This window comes from Nelumbo lutea, chromosome 5, assembly GCF_056320005.1.
Source record: "Nelumbo lutea isolate HS-2025 chromosome 5, American lotus-T2T, whole genome shotgun sequence".
Classification (NCBI taxonomy): Eukaryota; Viridiplantae; Streptophyta; class Magnoliopsida; order Proteales; family Nelumbonaceae; genus Nelumbo; species Nelumbo lutea.
This window is the reverse complement of record NC_142688.1, coordinates 77732846-77746663: the sequence shown is the minus strand read 5'-3', so window position 1 is coordinate 77746663 and position 13818 is coordinate 77732846. Positions and strand designations below refer to the sequence as shown.

The window sequence follows — 13818 nt, the reverse complement described above, 5'->3', positions numbered from 1 at the left end:
TCAATCCAAACCCATGCATTAACACATATATTTTCATCTTATATAAATGGACAAGATATTTGCTTAATCCAACCCAATCTAATATAAATTTGTTACGAACGGAACAGGTCCATTCTAATCTAATAAATATTGGTCCAATCCAATATGTCTTGATGGTCCGTGGAATCCATTGACACCCTTACATGTCAGTGTGATAGTAGCAATATAACATCCATCTATCCCTACACCTACACAATTTTTTTTTTCTTTTTTCTAGCTTTAACGTACACTATATTCTATTCTTTACCTTAGTCTTACTTTTGCATCAGCAAGTTCTTGATTTTTTTGTACTGTTCATTCCTTTAGCTGTGCATGGATGCTCCTAGCTTTGTAATTTACTAAATAATCTTCGCTTTATTTAGAACACTATGGTCGTTTCTTTTTCTCGGGCTTCTCTCTTTCTCTTTGGGTCTCTCCCCATGCTTGTTTTGTAAAATCAAGATAGAAGCATGCAGAAGAGAGAGATGTCTATCTCAGCTAATAATAAGAAAAACCCATTGATAGTTTCGTTTGGAGAGATGCTGATCGATTTTGTTCCAGACACCGCCGGAGTTTCTCTGGCTGAATCGCCTGGCTTCCTCAAAGCTCCTGGTGGAGCTCCTGCTAACGTGGCCTGTGCCATTGCCAAGCTTGGTGGCAATTCAGCTTTCATTGGGAAGGTAGATTTTTTCCTCTAATTCTCCTCCTCTGGACTATATTCTTAATTATCATCAAGATGAAAACTGGAAGACATCAAAATGGTAGCTTCTGAAGTTCTGATGACTGTGTGCTAGCTCGAGCTCCTCTTAAAAACGGGAAACCTAATTAAAACATAAATTAAGAGCAGAGCTGTGTCAATCGGTCGTGTCTACTTGATAGAACCGGTTCTTTTTGTTCCAAACTGATTATATACTTTTTCTTTTTTGATAAGTGAACTGATCATTGCATACTTAATAATATATAAAGCTCTCTTGGTTTCTTGTAATTTTTGTTATGTGTTATAGCTAAAAGGGTAAATTTCATAGATGGTATATAAGGCTGTGTTTGGTTGAAAATGAAGGGAAAGGTAAGAAAACCTATCTATATAGGTAATTTTGGTTAGAAATACAGCCAAAGATAATTTTGGTTAAAACTAATTGGGTCAGATCAATTAATAATTGATTCGGTTCTGGGTCTATGTATTCTGTAGAACCAAACCAATTAATAATCAATTGGGACTGGCTGGTCCACCCTGTTACGAATTAGACCCGATCCATTGACAGTTCTAAGGCTGTGTTTGGAAATGATGCAAATAAGTGTGATTGCAAATATATAGAGTGTAAAACGGTTCATATAAATGGTAAAGTTGGGTTAGTTTTGCACTGACAAATTTATCTTCTTACCAACAGACTTTTAGATGTAATGGATGCAAATATGAATTTCAATAAAGCATATGTTTTTTTTTTTTTTTTTTATTATTATTATTATTAAGAGCCCACTTGAATGTAAATTTACTTCTTTTTTAATGATGTACTTTTACATCTTGTATCAATGTAAATATGCATTGATCTGTCATTTGTCAATGCATAAATGTAATGTTGCCTAACACAGGTAAAAGTGAACTAGAATGCAAATTTACCCTGAACTGGGATTTACACTCCATTTGCATCGTTTCCAAACGCAGCCTAATTAATTAAGGGTGGGATCCGGATTAATGCTTAAAACATGAAGCTTAAAGGATGGATGCTAACTTATTATATATATGATTAATGTATGGTTTTATAGTTTGGAGACGATGAATTCGGGCATATGCTGGTTGATATATTGAAGAAGAATGGAGTGAACGCAGAGGGGGTGTGCTTGGATGCCGATGCAAGGACAGCGCTTGCATTTGTGACGTTGAAGAAGAATGGAGAGAGGGAATTCATGTTCTATAGGAACCCAAGTGCTGATATGCTGCTGAAGGTATCGGAGCTTAATTTGGGTCTCATCAAGCAGGCCAAGATATTTCACTATGGCTCTATAAGCTTGATCTCAGAGCCATGCCGCTCTGCTCACTTTGCGGCCATGGGCGCCGCTAAAAGGGCTGGCGCTTTGCTTTCCTACGACCCCAATGTGCGGTTGCCGCTCTGGCCTTCAGCTGAGGCTGCTAGACAAGGGATTATGAGCATTTGGAATGAAGCTGATTTTATCAAGGTTACTACTTACTACTTCTCTTCTCTTCCCAATTAACCTTAACCTTGTTGTTGTTGTTGTATGGGAAAAAATCATTAGTACTCTGAATGGGTTTGAGACAAAATCATGTATAGTGGGCTGGAAAACCTATTATGAGTGAACATGTCCGTTCAAGCTGCACTATAGTGGATGGGCCGGGTTAGAATGCAGGCCATGGGCTGTAGTGGCATGGCCCAAATTTTTTTTCTCGTGCCGTACTAGTCCATGGACCTGAAAACCCCCAATCCAGCATGGCTCAGGGGTTCAGGCTGGGCTTGGCATGGCTCGCTTGCTATAGTAACTGCGCCATGCCAGTCCGCGAGCAGCCCATCCCACTTTACAACTACAGAGCATTAGAATGTTCACTAGTGATAGGTTGCCTAGCTCGTTATGCATGATTTTGCCTTAGTCCATCTAGTCCCATCTATTATTAATTTGTTAGGGGTTGATTGGTTTACCAGGTTGGCTATGGTAACTTTAACTTTAGTGGCTAGGCCTGGCCTCAATGCCTCATGGCGAGTCCGGATTTGCTCCACACAAAGTGCACCTCACAGCGTGTCCTGATTGAGAACATTTCCGATACTTGTATTTATTATTCATGGGAAGATGTTCTCAATACAGGATGAGATGTAGCTATGAAGTTGGTGTAAGGCACACTCTGTGACCTGGTAAAAAAGTTGGCGAAATTTGTCCAAGTGTTTTAAAATTCAGTCTGGAGCTTGAACAATTTACCACTCTGGGTTCATGATTCAAACTAGTCAATAGTTATGATCAATAGATCAACCTTTTATATCATCAATATAAAAATATCAAAACAAAGGGGTAAAAGAATTAAGCCTCTTTTAACATTTCACATAAATACTGAAATCTCCCCTCATTTTCTCATATTGAAATATGACCTCCTCCTGTTGGGTCAGCTGAATGGATCAGATAGTCAACATTTAAACCACCTAAGTTGATGGGTCATTCATTCACTGAGTCAACGGGTTTTATAACATAACTGATTCGAAGTCGAACTAAACTGGAATTATGCTAGCCACTGGTCCAACCGTTCAGGTCAATGATTTGGTTGAAAACACTGAATATGTCCTGAAAGATCTAGAGAATCGTTTCTAAGGCTGTGTTTGGATGCAGTGCAAATTTATTTGCACTAATATAAATGTATAGGAGTACAAATGTAAAAAATGCAAATTATTGTTTAGTTTTGTTTTGGATTTTACTTTATTCTGCTTTATGTCTTAATTTACTTCATTTGTATTGCAATCAAACAAAATAAGCTTAAATTTAGAACAAATATAAGTTAGAATTTACACTCAAATCATTTGCACTGCCATGGTTTTGCATCAATGCAAATTTATTTGCATTACAACCAAATACAGCCTAACGCTTTGATTGTTTGCAGTGCAAATTTGAACCACACCCGGTTCAGTTGTGCATATCTGCTTGTTTGTAACTATGACTTGTGCTCAATCCTTACAAAATTAATACCTTTTGTCTCATTTGTATTTATTGGAAGTGCAAATTTTGCATCCAAAAGACTGATGCAAAATTTGCACCACCTATCTTGCACCTCACTTCTTTCTCATATAAAGTGGGGACCACATCTCTTGCTTCCTATGCCACTCTCAAATAAATGATTCTCCTTTTACCCCCATTAATTCTTTAATATAATTAATTAATTGGAGATCATTTTATTTCTTGTTTTACTTCTACAAACAACTAAGACAGTCAAATCTAAAGCAAAAAAAAAAACCAAATTATGCATTCAACATATTAATTTGTACTCTCATGCATTTACACTGGTGCCAATGAAACACTGCAAACAAACCTAACTAGCCTTATCTGTTTATTTGGCTCTTATAGTCTCAATTTAAGACTTCTGCATAGAGAATTGGTAACTCCAATGCTAGCTTCAACCGGGAAAAGCTTCCAGTTTTACATCAGAACTACTAAGGTTTTAATTCATTTTTTGGGTTAAATTTGCAGGTTAGCGATGATGAGGTGGCATTCTTAACTCAGGGAGATCCCATGGATGAAGATGTTGTTTTGTCACTTTGGTATGAAAGACTCAAGTTACTTCTTGTGACAGATGGAGAAAAGGGTTGTAGATACTTCACCAAGGTTTTTATTTTTGATTTTTTTCCTTTATGCTGTGCTTTTTTCTTGTAAACTGGATGTAAACATGGTTTTCAAAATTGGACCGGACTGGATGGTTGGACAGGAAAAACCAGGAATCGGTCAGGTGACTGGTTCCATTTTACCCCAGAATCGTTATTTCCCCCCAAAACTGTTGATTTGGTCAACAAACCACTGACTTGGGCGGTCGAACCATTCGAATCATCCAACGGTTTGGCCATTTTTTAATTATTTTTATTTTTTGTCAAAACAGACCATCCGTTCGATCTAAATGATCAGACCATTCAACCCGGGAACCAGACCCCTAGACGTTGTCCAATTCAGCTATAAAAACTTTGAAAAAGTCTTTTGGCTGAAACATTTTTTATTATTTTCTGCCCCTTTTACGGACAGAAAATACTTTTCCTTGATATAATTGGTAGATTAACACAGTTTTTACCGCAAACTGAACTTTAATAAATTGGTAAGGTTAACAAATGTTTCATCCTGAAAATTTGTTGTGCCCATTATACATTATTACAAACTGAGCTTTAATAAATTATATAAACCTGTTTGGTTGGTAATTGGGCAGATACTTTTGATAACTTACAAACTCTTAAATTTGTTTATGTATTTCTAATTAGTCTCACTATAAAATGTACAGAATTTCAAAGGACAAATTAATGGGTTCTCAGTTAACACAATTGATACAACTGGAGCTGGTGATGCTTTTGTTGGTGCATTTCTCTTCTTAGTTGCCAGAGACACTGCAATATTAGAGGTTTCTATGGATCTTCATTAATTTTTCTTGTTTTCATCTTTATTACATGATCATTTTCTACTAATAATATTTCTTATATTACTTATTACATGTTGTTTATCTACTAATTCAGTAATTCTCATCATGTAAAAACTTAAAAAATAGGATGAAGAGAAGTTGAAGGAAGCTCTTCTTTTTGCAAATGCCTGTGGTGCGATTAGTACAACCCGGAAAGGAGCAATTCCAGCTCTTCCAAACACATCTGCTGCCCTCAAACTCATTGCGAGATCCAAGGAAAAAACCAAAGGAAAATTTACAGCGTTTATGGCATTTGCATGGTTCGTTGCTTTATTGGGAATCTTGTTAATGTTAATACAAAGGAAGAAAGTATTTATGACTTGATACTTATTGGCTGTTTTTTTTTTTTTTTTTTTTTTTACAATTATGTCATGGATTATTGTAATAAGGTGTGTGAGATTTTACAAAAGTGGTTGGATGTGTCAAGGATTATTGTAATAAGGTTATGTGTGAGTATTTTTTTTTACAAAAGTGGTTGGATATATCAAGGATTATTGTAATAAGTTGTGTGAGATTTTATCTCCATTTAAATTAGTTTTTATATACCCTGCTTAGGATAAGATTATCCTTATATCTTGAGTTGGTTCTATTTATTCTTTTGTCATTATGGGTTAGAATAATGAAATGCAATTTCTCATTTTTCTCTTTCTCTAATTTGGTATCAAATAAACAGGTTTATTAGACCTCACTAATCTCCTCTAGTGATCCAGTCCAGCTTCTTACGTGGATGGAAGGCATCTTTCCATTCATGAGTCTAGTTCTCTTTTATTTTATGATTTTATCATTATAGTCTTGATCATAGTTTTCAAAACCGGACCGGACCGATGGTCGGACCAAAAAACTGGTAACCATTCAGCCCTCTGGGTCCGATTATATTGTAAATCGCTAAATCTTAAAAAACCGTTGAAAATGTCAAAAAACCGCTGACCCAGACCGTCAAACCGCTAAACCGTTTGACCTGGGCATCGGTTCGCGGGTTATGAATTTCATTTTCATTGACTTAAAAAAATAATAAAAATGAAAAAAAATCACTCTTACAAATTAGGTCTTTAGGGTTAGAACAAAAGTCATTCATTTTCGTTCTACCCTTCCCTCCTCTTAGTCCTCGTGCCCTGACTCATGATTTGCGGCAGCCACGACTGACGACGATTCATAGTGACCGGCGATGGCGATGAACTTCACCTACGGCGGTTTGCATATTATAAATAGCAACAACCTCTATTTACCAAGGACTTGTAGCGGCAGCCGGCGATTTTACAGCGGTAGTAGCAGTGGCGAATTACAGCAGCCAACCGTTGGCGACTACGGTGGAGTCACCGGTTCTGGGTAAAAATCCACATGATTTGGCATAGCAATCGCCGGCGACTAAGATTTGAAATAGCATCTCCTTTGACCAAACTAATTCGGTAGTTCCTAGTTTGAGTAGTTTACTACTTAACTATAACTAGTCTTCTACTAGAACTAGAAGGCCCATTAGGCAATTACAATTAGAATAGGCAATCTATCCTAGTTTCTATCTTTCTATAATCTTTTACACCAAATAGGCAACCCATTAGGCAATTACAATTAGAATTCAATTAGGTGTCCTTTTGTATAGGAGCAAAACCAAAACCGACCCAAACCGACCCAACCCGACTCAAACCGACCAAGTCAGTTTGGCCTATCAGTGGGTCGGTTTTGGTTCCACCTTAGGTAACCCGACTAGGTCAGGTCAGTTAGGGAAACCCCAATAAACCGACCCAACCCGACCCTGAACACCCCTAATAATATATACTTCCATAAAATTAGGCCTAATGAAGTAGAAAAAGTACTAAATAAGATGAATAAGGAAAAGGGGTTAAGATTTAATGGAATTCTAATAGAAGTATGGAAAGATATGGGAAATGTTGGCTTGTTATGGCTAATCGAACTATTTAATAAGATATTGAAAAAAGAAGATGTTCGGTGATTGGAGAAATACAAATATAATGCCTATATTTAAGAACAAAGGTGAAATACAAAATTGTACAATAACTATCAGAGGATTAAATTTATGAATTACATTATCGAACTTTGAAGAAAATAATTGAACCAAATTTGTGACTTGAAATAACTATATCAGAGAACTAATTTTCCTTTATGCTAGGGAGATCAACCATGGAAGTTATATTTCTTTTGAGATCATCAAAGAGAAAAACGAAGACTTTCATATGGTGGTATCTATTGATCTAGAAAATGGCATATGATAGAATATAGACCTAATTAAGGATATGTATGAGGAGGCAACAACCAATGTCAGAACACTAGTGGGAGAGATTTCAAATTTTATAGTTAATTACTATGTGTCTTCACTAGGTTCAACACTTAGCCCTTATTTATTTGCTTTGATAATAGATTATTTGACTAAATATATTTAGGGGGAAGTTCCGTGGTGCATATTGTTTGCAAATGACATTATTTTAATTGATAAGGCTAATGAATGATTAATGAAAAATAAGCTTATGAACAAATACCTTAGAAACAAGATATTTTAAAATAAGTAGGGTTAAAATAGAGTATATGACATGTAAATTTAGCAATAACAGGACTGTAAATCAAGATACATTTAGGATAGGAGACTAAGTGATATCTCAATGTGACCATTTCCACTATCTTGGTTTAGTAATTCATAACAAGGGAGAGACTGAGGAGGATGTCACCCAAAGAATTAGATCGTAGGATGGGCAAAATGTAGGGGTGCATTTGGACTTTCATGTGATAGGAGAATACCACTTAGATTAAAAGGAAAATTCTATATAACAGTTGTAAGACCAATTATGTTGTATGGAGCATAGTGAGAAATATGTCTAGAAAATGAATGTGGCACAATGTAAATACTAAGATGGATATGCAAAAAAAACTAGAAAAGATAGGGTTAAGAATGGAATTGCCCGTATGAATCTAGGAGTAGCTCGAATAGGTGATAGAATGAAAGAGAATAAACCAACATGGTTTGCACACACACATAGAAGACCACCAATTGCGCTAGTTAGAAAAAGTGATCTGTTACACATTAAAGGGGCTATAAAAGATTGGGGTAGACCAAAATGGTCATGGGTAGAAGTATTAAGAAATTATTTAAGCACTAATAATTTAACAATGTATATGGATTTAAAAAGAATAGATTGACAAAACATGATTCATATAGCCAACCCCATATAGTTGGGATAAGGCATGGAGGATGATGATGGTCTTGATAGTCTTCTTCATGGTTTGCAATATTGTAGTCTTAGATAATTCTCAAAGACACCCCACAAATTTGCAAAGAAAAAAGATAACCCACATATTAATTTGTGATGTTGTCTAAGTTATGGAGCAGACTCTTCATGGCATTCTAAGCAAAAGAAAAAAAAAATCAGAGTTCCAAGGGTTAAGATCCCATAAACAAATTGATTATCATTAGTAACAAATCAAGAATGATAAGTCAAGTCATGTTGTGTGAGTTTTCTCTAACTGTATTGACACTATATTTGAATGAGTTGCATGTACAAGAGTTCTAGATAAAGTTGAATGTTGCAATGAAATGGAATATGCAAAGCTTATAGCCCTAAGTGGGAATCGAGTTCAAAACTTAGAAACTCAATGTCACATCCCTATCAAGTTATAGAACCTAGGAAAATCATTTTGCAAACAAGTTTTCAAAATAAAATTTATTTACATAATATTTATTTTTCAAAGTTGGTTATAAAATACTTGAAATCCACTACTGGTAGTTTTTAGTTTTCATTAGACAGTATGTCAAGGGATGTTTTCTTTGTCAAACAAAGTGGCAAGTTTTGTCATAATGATCACTTGCCAAAATATCATTCTCATCTCTTCCATCATACCTAGGTATTGGCCTTAGTAATACTTATTGATTGGAATATCAAAAGCAAAAATGTTTGATATCCAACCTAGACTGGAGGAGTTCCAAGAGTGTTACATGACCTTTCCTTCAAGTGTTTCCAAGTGATACAGGTCAAAACTAATGACTTTGGCAATAAGGTAGGGGCCTTCTCAATTTGGTGCAAGCTTATTCTCAAGTTGTACAACCTTCTTGAGTATGAAGTCACCCTCTCTGAATTGTCCTATGTGAACCTAAGATTTGTAGTACTTAGCTTTCCATACTAATAGTTGTTGTTTTGAACCAACATTTTCTTAGGCTTCTTCCAATAGGTCCAAGTTTGACCTGAGCTGTTTGTTGTTGGTGATCTCACTGAACTACTTGATCTATAAGGTTAGTAAGTTGATCTCTATAGGTTTTATGGCATTGCTTTTCGAAGGCCAGGTTGAAGGGTGTCTTACCCATGCTAACCTTGGACATAGTTTGGTATGCCCATAATATGCTATACAATTTCTTTGCCCATAGGCCATTTGCTTGATCAAGCCTGATCTTCAATATGTGGAGCAAAGTCCTTTTTGTTACCTTGGTTTTCCCATTGCACTATAGGTAGTGGACCAAAGTCAATCTCTACTCAATGTCGAGTTGGTTACAAAACTCTTTGAAGGGGCTGATATTGAATTGCTTGTTGTTGTTGGGGATGAGAATTTGAGGTATCCCAAATGGATAGATAAATGATCTACAAAATAAGTCATGGATTTTCCTTTCTATGATTTGTGCCTTGACCTTGGTTTCCACCCATTTGGTGAAGTAGTAGATGACCATTATGACGATCTTCCTCTGTTCTACCCTAATAAAAAAGGGACCCAATATGTCTATGCCCCGCTAAATGAAGGGACACATGCTATTGATTGAAGTCAGGCTAGTGGTGGGTTGGTGTACAAATTTAGAGTCTCTAGAAGTTGTCACACTATTCGGTGAGTTGAATTGCATCTTGCTTAATGGTCAACTAATAGTATCCCTATTGTAAGGATTTGTATGCGAAGGCCCTAGCCCCAATTGCTAACCACAAATGCCATTGTGTGTCTCCTGAAGGATGTAGTCTGTTTCTTCTAGCTAAGGCACTTGAGATAGGGCAAGGTGAAGGATTGCTTGTAATGTTCTCCTCTGATGATGGTATACCTTGTAGATCAGTGAGTGAATTTGCAAGCTTTGGCTTGGTCTTCAGGGAGTTTTTTGTCCTTTAATTACTTTATTATGGGGTCCATCCAATTGAATCAACTCACACAAGTAACATAAGATTTTTAGTGTCATCATCTATGTTGGGACGAGGTTTTGTCTCAATGCACACTTTCCTTATGAGGTCAAAGCAAGATGAGTTAGGCTTGGCCCGGTCATGTAACACCAATTGCTAACCTGGGTGTTTGCTGTAAAGTCAAATTGCTCAAGCCATTGATGTGTTCTTGAACATTTTGTGGATACTTAGCCATTGATGGTTCCTGAGCCTCTACTCTTCATTAATCTGATTTACAACAAGTTGGAAATCATTGAATGCCTCCAATTAGAGCTGTAAATCGGGCCATGCTACCCATTATGCTTGTGCCTAGCACAATTTTAGTCCGACCCAACAAGATGACATGTGGGTCATGCTGAGCACAATATGATGGGATGGGCCATGTCAGTCTTGGGTTTCCAGGCCCATGGGCTAGCATGACATGACAAGATCGAATGAGCCATGATGCCTATGGCATGCATGTCAACAAAACCCATCATGTGGCACGGCTTGGTCCACGGTGCCGTAGCAGGCCAAGTGTTGCCTTGCCCATAGGAAACTAGCTGTTGAGACTCCCTCCCCCAATGGCTATTTTTTTCTTTTTGGGTTTTTACTTAGATACCCCTAACAAACATTGTTTTAAAAGGCTTAAGCCTTGAGGCAAGGCACACATATTTTGCCTCAAGGCTTAAGCCTCACAACTTTGATGTGAGGTTCAAGCCTTTATCAAAATGAGGTGTAAGCCTCAAGGCTCAAGGCGTGAGGCATAAGCCTCAAGTATCAATTATTATTAGCGATTTAATGAAAAAAATATATTATGCATTTTTATAGTTCAAAATTTATGGAAGAAATACTTTAATAATTATGAACCAAATAAATAAAAAGAGTAAAAATGAAAAACCAATAGGGAAAACGAAATTCTATTAGTTTCTCTTAGTGTTTTGGATGAGTTCAATGCAAAGAAGGCCAATCAAGTTCTTAGTTTCTCTTGGATATATCAAGTGAGATTTTCTTTTAGTTATTTTACATATAGCATCCAAGGGTGTTATTTTTCTCTTTTCCTTTACTAATGGATTTATTTTCCTTTTATTGATTTTTTATTTGCACAAATCAAATTAACTAAGTTGTTTTCTTTCTTCTAAACTATTGAATGACCATATACCTAATATCTAATTTAATGGATGATTCTTCATATTATTTTTTTTCTTCTAAACAAGGTTCAAAGTATCAACACACATCGGCCCATATTGACCGATACGTATTGTGCCGGTGGCTTCTTGATACATCCCCACAGAGGTTGTATCGAGTCAACCACTGGTTCAGAGGGTAGCCGGGCCTTAAACCGGCCCCGATAAACAATTTAAAAAAAAATAAGTGAAACATAAAAAAAGCACTGATATTTAGAACCTTGCTTCTAAATTGGTTATTTGAAATATTTGAGAAATTTTCATTTTGAAACAGGAAACATAAAATGTTTATAATTGTTAGTTGATTAGTTATTATTTTATTTAATGCTTAAATGTTAAAACTTATTGCTTATAAACTTTTAATTTATGGATATTTATACATCTTATCATTCTAACTTGGCATATTATATGTTATTTTTATCAATTTATAAAATTTAATTAATTTTATTCTTAAGCTATGAGGCTTACACCTCACCTTTTTGGGCCATTACACCTCAACTACACCTTTAGCCTTTTAAAACCATTCTAACAATTATAAAAAGCTAGTTAGGAGGGTATTTATGTTATTTGGCTTTGGGGGGAGAAAAATGACATAATGCCCCTAATATCTATATAACAACTAGTTTAGGGGGGAATTTGGGTAAAGTGATAATTGGCTTTATAGTGAGCAAAATACCCCTCCCAACAAATAAAAAATGGCTAGTTTTTCAAGGTATTTGAACAATTGAATTATTTTCAATTCCTATAAATATCCTTATCCTCTACCATTCTCGTCACACCAATTCTCATACTCTCATATACTCTCTTGTACACACTCTCATACTCTCTCTACTCTTCCATTCTCAACTTTATTCATGTTCCAAAATACTTTACAAAATTATGAATTTGAAAATAAACTTTTCTCTATTAGTTTTGATAATGGTAGTAATAATGATTCATCAATAAATGTTTTAAAATCTAAATTAAAAACCAAGTTTAAATGGTAAATTATTTCATATTAGATGTGAATGTCACATCTTAAATTTTTTTTCTCATCATATTTCTAAAATTAGAAATTGTATTCTGTATATTTGAAGTTTTGGAACAAGAAAACATTAATTTAAATATTTATGTCAAAATTATGGTTTAAAATATAAAAATTTTGTGTATTTCTACCTATTCTAAGTTAGAAAGTTGTATTTCTTACAAACAAATGCTTACTAATTTTTATAATGCAAAAATTGAAGGAATGGAAGATCTATCATATGGATGGCCGAATCCTGCAGGAAGGTTGGGCGAAATTTCAAAAATTTTTTTACTCCCATGCAGGAATCATATTCCCAATTTAGAAAACTGCATTTTCAAGGTTCGTGCTTATAACCAAACTGGACCAAATCTGAAACCAAGAGTAGGGAGGGATATACCCGATACGGAATCCATGCAAAAAGCTCCTCCCAGTGTAGGTGTTCACGCCCAAAGAGTGTACCAAATCCTCCCTCCACTAAAGATGATACAACTTAGGATGAGACAGGATCAACAGGTAGTTCTTCACCAAGAACCTGTGATTCTTCAATAAGAATCTAATGGGGTAGTGAGCATAGCTTCAAAATTGTTTCTTCTAGCAAGAAACAATATCAAGATCAAATCTTGATAAAATCCAAGAATTGGAGATCGAACAGGGTGGGGCGGCAAGAGAAGGAAGAAAAAGAACTAAAGGGAAGATCAGTCTAACTGATTTGTCTTCTCTCTGTGTTGTGTGTCTTTTTCAGGTCCACCCTACTCTCTATTTATAGCCTTAAAGAGATAACCTCCTAATCTGATTAGGAGTTTCCTGATCCAAATATTTATTTGGATCTGGACTCTTTAAGTGATAAGGATAATACCTTATCTTATCTGTAGTTCAAGATTAATTTTTTCCTAATCAAATTAGGAGTTTCCTGATCCAAATCTTTATTTAGATCTGGACTCTTTAAGTGGATAAGAGTTATCCTCTTATCCTTATCTACTGATCCAAACCCAGATCCACCCCTATTTAAATAATCCAATTAACCCAATTCAAAATGGGCTTTTAGGCCCATTAATCTTTCAAGCTTACTTCATTTTAGTGCTAGCTAACTTGGCTCTCTTTGTATGGCATGGGACCCTAACATTGATTTACACATCAGCCACACACTAGCTAATGCTAGTAAAAATGCATGGAAGTGCTAATGAAAATAATGCAAATTTTGTTTTGTTTTTTACTTTATTATGTTTCAGAGGTCTTATTTTAATCAAACAAAATGAGGTAAAATTGAAACAAAAATAAATCAAAATTTGCACTACTATAATATTGCATTTATTTGCATTGCAACCAATTCGCCCAATGACACAAAAAAGG

General features: G+C 35.5%; 1 protein-coding gene across 1 annotated transcript; it reads left to right on the top strand.

Annotated features, from left to right (window-relative positions):
- Nucleotides 1-383: 383 nt before the first annotated feature.
- On the top strand, nt 384-5737 carry LOC148853003 (putative fructokinase-5). Its single transcript, XM_088946251.1, has 5 exons — nt 384-698; nt 1783-2193; nt 4198-4332; nt 4991-5107; nt 5252-5737. Exons 1-5 carry the CDS (start codon nt 489-491, stop codon nt 5486-5488), a joined length of 1110 nt encoding a protein of 369 aa, XP_088802377.1. The 5' UTR covers nt 384-488; the 3' UTR covers nt 5489-5737.
- Nucleotides 5738-13818: the final 8081 nt, after the last annotated feature.

Excerpts from the sequence above, each read along its gene's own strand:
- LOC148853003 (XM_088946251.1), top strand. The coding sequence starts at position 489 with ATGCAGAAGAGAGAGATGTCTATCTCAGCTAATAATAAGAAAAACCCA. Across the intron at positions 2,194-4,197 it reads ATGAAGCTGATTTTATCAAG|GTTAGCGATGATGAGGTGGC; the intron begins GTTACTACTTAC and ends TTAAATTTGCAG. Across the intron at positions 4,333-4,990 it reads GTTGTAGATACTTCACCAAG|AATTTCAAAGGACAAATTAA; the intron begins GTTTTTATTTTT and ends TAAAATGTACAG.